Source organism: Anolis carolinensis, chromosome 4, assembly GCF_035594765.1.
Source record: "Anolis carolinensis isolate JA03-04 chromosome 4, rAnoCar3.1.pri, whole genome shotgun sequence".
NCBI lineage: Eukaryota > Metazoa > Chordata > Lepidosauria > Squamata > Dactyloidae > Anolis > Anolis carolinensis.
In genome coordinates, this window is record NC_085844.1 from 225,507,159 (window position 1) to 225,515,749 (window position 8,591).

The 8,591-nt window shown below is 41.1% G+C and overlaps 2 protein-coding genes across 2 annotated transcripts in view; one reads left to right on the forward strand and one right to left on the reverse strand.

Moving 5' to 3' along the window:
- Positions 1-3,768, reverse strand: part of stk4 (serine/threonine kinase 4) — a 93,753-nt gene extending 89,985 nt beyond the window's left edge. Inside the window, exon 1 of the mRNA XM_062978885.1 lies at positions 3,488-3,768. Coding sequence (XP_062834955.1) covers positions 3,488-3,513 — 26 coding nt within the window. The 5' untranslated portion in view covers positions 3,514-3,768. The remainder of the gene's footprint in view (positions 1-3,487) is intronic.
- tomm34 (translocase of outer mitochondrial membrane 34) overlaps positions 1-8,591 on the forward strand; it is a 26,708-nt gene continuing 18,117 nt past the window's right edge. Inside the window, exons 1-3 of the mRNA XM_003220628.4 lie at positions 1-300; positions 4,754-4,853; positions 7,357-7,509. Of these exons, the coding sequence (XP_003220676.1) occupies positions 180-300; positions 4,754-4,853; positions 7,357-7,509 (374 nt within the window). The 5' untranslated portion in view covers positions 1-179. The remainder of the gene's footprint in view (positions 301-4,753; positions 4,854-7,356; positions 7,510-8,591) is intronic.

Here is an 8,591-nt window from a genome sequence, read left to right on the forward strand (position 1 = left end):
GAAGGCCCGGCCCACTCGGGACTTGGCCAGACTGCGGTTTCGGAGAGTTTCGTTCTGCTGAGGGCAGAGGAGGAGGAGCCGAAATTGCCGGCTTGACTCCGCCCCCTGTTTCATCCGAGAAAGGAAACTCATTCTCGAAGGAGCAGCCCTTCCTTGCGTGGGTCCCCGCAGTGGCCTCCATGGCGCCTTCCTCGCAGAGCGCGGACCTGAAGCGAGCCGGCAACGAGCAGTTCCGCCACGGGCAGTACAGCCAGGCGGCGGCGCTTTACGGCCGGGCCCTGGCAGTACTGGAGGCGGCAGGTGAGAAGAAGCAAGGCCTGTCCCGGGAGGGAGCCACGCGGGGAAGGAAGACAGGCGTCCCGGGGCTGGCAAGGCATTCATTCTATAGTGTAGAACAGGCCTGGGCAAACTTGGGCCTTCCCTCCAGGTGTTTTGGACTTTAACTCCCACAATTCCTAACAACCGGCTGTTAGGAATTGTGGGAGTTGAAGTCCAAAACACCTGGTGGGAAGGCCCAAGTTTGCCCAGGCCTGCTGCAGGATCCCATTGCATTCAGTTAAAGTGATGCCAAACTCATTCCACAATGTTCATTCAACCTTGCACATTATTATTATTATTACTGTTATACTGTATTCATTTTATATCCCTCTTGTTCGCTCTTAGAAGAGATTCAAAGTGGCGAAGGGAACTAAAAACAAGACAGGCAGGCCCCAAGTTACAAACAAGATAGGTTCTGGGTTTCAGTGAGTTTTCCGGGCTGTATGGCCATGTCCCAGAGGCATTCTCTCCTGATGTTTTGCCCACATCTATGGCAGGCATCCTCAGAGGTGTGAAGTTTGTTGGAAACTAGTCAAGTGGGGTTTATACAGTAGAGTCTCACTTATCCAAAATAAACGGGCCGGCAGAACGTTGGATAAGTGAATATGTTGGATAATAAGGAGGGATTAAGGAAAAGCCTATTACACATCAAATTAGGTTATGATTTTACAAATTAAGCACCACAACATCATGTTTAACAACAAATTTGACAGAAAAAGTAGTTCAATGCACAGTAATGCTATGTAGTAATTACTGTATTTACGAATTTAGCACCAAAATATCACGATGTATTGAAAACATTGACTACAAAAATGCATTGGATAATCTAGAATGTTGAATAAGCGAGTGTTGGATAAGTGAGACTCTACTGTCTATCCGTGGAAAGTCCAGGTTGGGAGAAAGAACTCTTTGTGGGCTCTGCCACACAACCCAATAACCCAGAATATCGAGGCAGAAAATCCCACATTATCAGAGTGTGGACTCAGATAACCCAGTTCAAAGCAGATATTGCGGGATTTTCTGCCTTGATATTCTGGGATATAGGGCTGTGTGGAAGACCCCTCTGTTTGAGGCAAGTGTGAATGTTGCAATGGATCACCCTGATTAGCATTTAATGGCCTTGCAGATTCAAGGCCTGGCTGCTTCCTGCTTGAGGGAATCCTTTGTTGGGTGCTGTTTGCTGTGTCAGACTACACAGAGGAGTCATTGAAATCCATCAGCATGTAGACAATTTCAACAGAAAGGAGGAAACCTTGAAAATGAACAAAATCTGGCTACTAGTATTAAAACACTCTAAAATCAGGGCAGTAAATAAAGAACAACACTAAAAAAACAGGGGAATTCCAGACATGAAACAACCAGGGCCAGCTAACACCTCCGAACAAAGAATTCCCTCAGACAGGAAGCAGCCAGGCTTTGAATCTGCAAGGCCATTAAATGCTAACCAAGGTGCAACATTCAGTTGCAACATTCACACCTGCCTCAAACAGACAAGAGTTCTTTCTCCCAACCTGGACTACAGATATATAAACTCCACTTTCTTGGTTTCCAGCAGACCTCACATCTCAGAATGCCTGCCATAGATGTGGGTGAAACGTCAGGAGAGAATGCTTCTAGAACATGGCCATACAGCCTGGAAAACTCACATCAACCCAGTGATTCCGGCCATAAAAGCTTTCAACAAGACAAGATAGATACTGTAGGTTTGTACTTAAATTGAATTCATATGTAGGTCAGAAGACATACATTTTTAAAGTGTAATTCCAAATATATAAATATATATATTCAGCTTTGAACACCATAGGGAAAGGTTAAACACCCCTGTGGTGTTTTGCTGCCTGGAATAGCTTTGCTGCCTGTGCCCCTGTTCAGAAGATTTCCCCTCACTTTCTGTCCCTGTGACAATTGGGTTTTGAACAGTATGGCTTTTTTGTGGAAACAAGAACTGGTGATAACGCTTCAGTGGAGACACCTTTTCTCCATGGTAACTCTTTTGGGAGTGAATTTCCCTTCCTAGATATAGATTTCTCTCACTTCCTGTTGTCTCAGCCCCATTCTTAACTATGAGTCATTTGTAAGTCGGATGTTTGTAACTCGGGGACTGCCAGTACAATATACAATGTAAAACATAGAAACACTGGAATAGAATTATCCCAGAGACTATTAAAAATAAATAGTTGAAACAATTAACTATTGTTGGAGTTGGAGACATAGAGGCCTCATCTACACTGCCTTTATAATGCAGATTGAACTACATTGCATGGTTAGTGTAGACCAGGTATGGGAAAACTTCAGCCCTCCAAGTGTTTTGGACTTAAACCGGCTGTTAGGAATTGTTGGAGTTGAAGTCCAAAACACCTGGAGGGCCAAAGTTTGCCCATGCCTGATGTAGACTCAAATTTATGGGATTAAATGAGTCCACACTGACCATATAATTTATTATTTATTTACGATATTTTTGCCCTGCCTCTCTCCGCAAGCGGACTCAAGGAAGCTTACAACATAAACATACAATACAAAGTAAAACCATGGTTAACATCAAATATTCAATAAAACTAATCCCCCCAATATGCAATTCAATCTACATTATAATGGCCATGTAAATGGGGCCTGAGTCTTCCTCAGCGTGACTCTGTGGTCAACATCTGCAGGAAGCTGACCATAGAATCATATTAGAGTACCTAGAGCAGTGGTTTGCAACTTTGATTTGTGCTAGTATTGTTTAGATTCACTGTATCTCAACTCAGGATTTCCCAGAAGAAGCCTATCACATATAGAAGTTCAAACTAATTATGTAGAAATTAGGGTGCACCTACACTGTAGAATAAATGCAGTTTGACACCAGATTTAATTGCCGTGTCTCAGTGCAATGGAATCCTGGGAATTTATAGTTTGGTGAGGTACTAGCACTCTGGCACAAAAGACTAGAGACCTTGTAATATACAATTCATATGATTTGATAGAATTCAGCCAGTTAAAGTGATGTCAAAGTGCACGAATTCTACAGTGTAGATGTCCCATTATACACTACAAAGTTTTCGGGTGTAGAGGAAGAAGACCTGTTACAGGACATGGTTGTGATTTCTGGGCCTTAAGTGCCCAAGTACATCCCAGAGGGATGCCTTTTACATTCCATATGTGTATATACTTAAATAGTTTAAAACAGTACCTGATGGCAGAATATAAAAACTCCATCCCATCAGCTGGTTTGGGGTGCTCTGGGCTTTTTACCAGCTTCTTAGGTAGAGCAGAGGTGTGTTACAGTCCTCTGGATTAATCTGGAATAGCATACTTTTGTCATGCTACATATTCCTGGAGTTGGCAACCCATAGAGTACATATACTGAATGTGACAGATTGCAGTAGATGAACAAATAGCAGATTTAGGTCTTCATAATGGCTTGGTCTTATAGTTACTGGTAGCCTCTGAAACTCCTCCACAGCCATCAACTTATTATGTCAGCAAGCATTCTGCTGCAGTAATTATGTCACAAAGGGGGAGCGTGGGTCACTGACAGAAAAAGAAAGTTAAGTCTGACAGTTAGGAGCTGGACAGCTTACTTGGAGGACATTCAAGTTTCTTTTCTTCTAAGCTCCTCTCCTTCAGGATAAGTATTTAGGGGAGAGGCTGTCGCTGATTTAACTACTGTAGTTTCTGTTTCCTTGAATTCTTCTTGGATTTAAGTTGAATGACTAAAGCTCATGAAATTCATTTTTGACTTTGATCCATTCTTAGAGTCTTCCTTTAATACAATGCATAGTCGATTTCTCACTGAAATATTGCTCCCCTCCCCAATTCTACTAAAGAAACAAAAGAAGATATACTTTCTAGAGCATTGAGAACTTTGGCTAAGAAATATTTTAGTTTATTAAGCATGTTCCGATGCCTCAGATTTTTATGGAATTGCATGGGAGTTACCAATGTATAATTTATGGGACAAGGATACTTAATGATAAAATAATAATGCTGCTGTTGCTAATGGATGTAGCCAGAGAAGGGCTAGAGTTGCACACCCCTTTTATTACACTGGAACAGTGTGTCCAGTCTTGGAGCTCTAGAAAGATGGCTTGAACAATAATAAGAGCAGGAGTACAGGATAAAAACCCAGGACTGTACAAGAATAGAGAGGGGCAGTTTTTTAAAAAAACAAGTTCAAATGGGGAATGTTACTGGCAGGTTCTGATTCCTGAAAAGGTTTTTTTGTAAGAGCATAATGAAATCTATCCTTGATGCTGTATAAGGAGTTAGAAGTATTATGTCATAAAATTCGCTTTAGTTGTGTTAGTAATCCACCCTATTTTTTATTTTGCCTTCCATAGTACATTTTGGTTTTGAAGAGAGGTGGGCTCCTAACCTCATTTTACCTTGTTAACACTATTAATGCTTTCATCATGTTTCTAAATCTGACTTGATTATTGGTGTCCTTTATGCACAGGGGATGCAAATGCAGAAGAGAAAAGTGTTCTTTACTCCAATCGTGCTGCATGCTATTTGAAGGATGGGAATCTTAGCCTGTGCATTAAGGATTGTTCTGAGTAAGTAGTTGCTCTTCCAAGAAGTGAACAAAATAATAGTTTTAACAGTATCTGCTTTTTTTTTTAACAGTATCTGCTTTCTTGCTTACTTTCTACCTATTTTCTCTGGCTAGGTTTTCACAGGTTACAGGAAGTAATCCTTTCATTTTCTTGTCCTTAGCCAATTAGACCTATGGAAAAAATCCTGGCACCCTGTACATACAGCCCTCAGAATTTTTCTCAAACATACTTGTCCTTTCATAGCTTTAGATCTTCTGTTTGCCTCATTCCAGCCTGCAGCTATGGGCAAAAAGATTCATCCTAGCTAGGTGGATTAAGGCCTGTGTCACTTCCTGCTACTTAGTCATGGAGTATTCCCTGCCTGGTGCAGTTGTTGCGTATTCTGCTCATAAGTGCTGCTACATTTGCTGCTCTGGCCACAAAAGCTCCCCTTGTTAGGAGTTTGCAGGACTGCCACTTGATCTTAAGTGTTTCTTTACAACTACCATTTGAACACTTTCACCTCTGCAGAGGTTTCCTTCTGCAATGGGTAACTTCTGTTTAGGAGTCCTTCACCCAATGTCAAGAGCATTAGTATTCTCTACTATGTGAGGTTTCCCCTCCACAAGTAGAAAAAGGAATTCTGGCTTTACCTGTGAAATGTTCATTTTCAGCAGTGGATGGGAAAGCTGCTCCCCATCTGAAACTGAGCTGCCTCCTTGGAACTGGACAAAAAGGTTTGCTTGTAGTATTTTCCCTCTTTTATGTGCCTACCTTTTCTTACGTTTTATTACTGAAATCTTGATCATGGCTGTTACATCTGTTAAATTGTCTGTATGTTGGTCTTCCTGCTGGCTGCTACCACAAATGTCACTCTGCTTATCAGAGCAAAGAATAGGAACAAACAAGTCACTGTAGTCAGTTTCTCCATTCACTGCAAAAATGTACATTTTATAGGTAAGTCTAATGTTTCTTTTTCAAATCTTTACTCCTGTTGGAGTCTGACAGAGGTTGCAAGTTACTCTAGAAATCCATATCCTGCCTAGGCTGATTGTGGGTTTCTGGGATTTCTATATGGCATGTGGCCAGGGCAGACTATGCAGAAAATGCAGGATTTCTTCTCAAGTCAGAAGCACTTTTATTTATTTTGTGTCAAAAGCATTGCATGATTAAGTATAAAACTGATAACAATAGAGAGAACACAAGCAGTTAAATAATTTTTGACCAAAAACGGGCAACAGCAACTGCATTGTCTGTAGCCTTGAACAATTCTTCCTTTGTGCATGAGGCCGGGCATTGTGGATAAAAAATATACATATGCAGAGTTGTTTGTTCTGCTCCACAGTCACACAAGGTGGAGGATTCTTCTAGGTTGTGCCATTTTGCCAGGTTGTGTTTTGATCTGCCCACTCTGCTTCTGTGCCTGTTCAGGAACATCCAAGTTGCCCATTCTTGGTTTGCCCCTGGAGGCAGACCTTTTTAGGTCTGAAGCACTTGTATTGTCTAGCCTTATGCCTCCAACTAGTTTTTTGTCAGTGAGAGTCCTCACTGTGGGTTTGATGCAAGGGAGCTCTCTTGCCTAAGGTTTAAGGAATCTACAGGTCTTGGTAGCTAAGCCAGCAACCCTGTATCTTCACTTCATCCCAGTTCTGCACATTTTTTTTTCTTAGAAATAACTCCTATTGCACTAATTGAGGGTCCTTCCACACAGCCATATAACCCAGAATACCAAGGCAAGATAATCCACAGTATCTACTTTGAACTGGGTTATCTGAGTCCACACTGCCATATAATCCAGTTCAATGTGGATTTTATACAGCTGTGTGGAAGGGGCCTGAGACTCACTTCCACGTAAATATGTGTATGATTGTAGCCTTAGCTGTTAACCTCCTGGCTTCTATTTAAAATAGTAGGTGAAATGAGACCTGCTTAGGTTTGGGAAGATGCATTTATCTGTGTTTTTCCTTGGGCTTTTGTTTACTTTTTGGTTCTAGATCCATTGTGTATTTTTCCTATGTAACCTTTTCTGAGCATCAACAGTTTGCCATGTGTGAAATTACCATTTTGCTGTAGTTTTGCAAGGAGGGAATCTATGATCTGGCCATTTGAATTTGGATACCACCTCTGCTTTGTACTCAGTTTCTTGATCAAACTGCAGTCTTTCTCACTAAGCCTAAAAAAAATCTTCTCTAAAACTAGCTTGGAACAGAGGAACATGGATTCAGAAGAGTGGTTTTGTATTTTGTTCAAACCTGTTTGTCTTTTATTCAGGTTCTTGATTCAAGTACTTTTCCTTTGTACTCCCAAGCTTCTCTTCTGGTAAACTATTGGCAACACCTGTCACAACAGCATTCTTATGACCAATGTCAAAGGTTAAAAACCACTGGTTTAGCCCATTGAAGATCAAAATTGTTAGATTAGAGTAAATGGCTCAACTCACATTAGCTGAATTTTAGTGTTGCAAATTCTGTTGCTTAATTTTAATAATCCAGTGACCCTTTTTCCTTCTTTTCTGTTAATTTAGTGCGCTGGAACTTGTTGCTTTTAGCATCAAACCCCTGTTGAGGCGGGCAGCAGCCTACGAAGCTCTTGAGAGGTACAATTTAGCCTATGTGGACTACAAAACTGTGCTACAGATTGATTGTTCTGTACAGGCTGCACATGATGGCGTCAACAGGTAATCCCTTGCTTTGTGTATTCATTCCATGAATAGAAATCACTAAACTATACTGGAGGTTATTTTTTCTCAGTTTAGGTATGCATGTCATGTGCCTTTGGCTATTGGTATGCAAATGGCCTTCAGCAGTTCCTGGATAACTTTTAGATATCTCACTTTCTGGAGACCAGATCTCAAAAACACATTTGCCATGGGTATGAGAGGTATACTCTATTTTAAAGTGGAATGTGTTGGCAAGAGCTTACTTATTTTTTATTTCTTTTTTAATTAAAATCTTTACATTTTTTAAAAAGATAACAAAGACCACAAAATGGAACAAAAGTCTCTCTTTTGAGAACTTCTCCATATGGAAGGTGGCCCAAAGCCTACCTAGAGTTGCCCACCCCTTTTATTACACTAGAACAGTGTGTTCAGTCCTAATATCTCTTGAAATATTTCTTGAAATCTGTGAAATATTTAGTTCTCTTTCACCTTAAAAAAAGCTGAAATGAGTAACTTACACTGTTGGTCTGCACGGCCACATTCACACATTTTACTTCCTAGTTTTGAGACATGATTTAAAGTTGTCAGCAACCTTCCTTTGTTGTAAAATAAGTGTACCCTGAAAATTAGGATCAGATTAAAAGGTAAAGGTTTCCCCTGACGTTAAGTCCAGTCATGTCTGACTCTGGGGGTTGGTGCTCATCTCCATTTCTAAGCCGAAGAGCCGGCGTTGTCCGTAGACACCTCCAAGGTCATGTGGCCGGCATGACTGCATGGAGCGCGTTACTTTCCCGCTGGAGCGGTACCTGCTTGTTTCTGCTTGGAAAGCACTCTTTTGACTCTCAGGGAACAGACTGCCTTCATTGAGCACTTTATTTGAAGAAACCGGACAGTTGCATTTAATGAACTTAACTGAACCGCCCTACCTCATACATCATCAAATCCCCTGTTGACTAAAACTTTGCCCTGTGAACCAATCACTTGATTAAGAACTGAGCACTGAAGCACTTTAAATCATTATTATTGTTGCTGCTGCAATTAACATCTATTGTGATTAGGACTGTACCATCATTTGAGGGCTTTAGTTAAGGGTTGGGGCT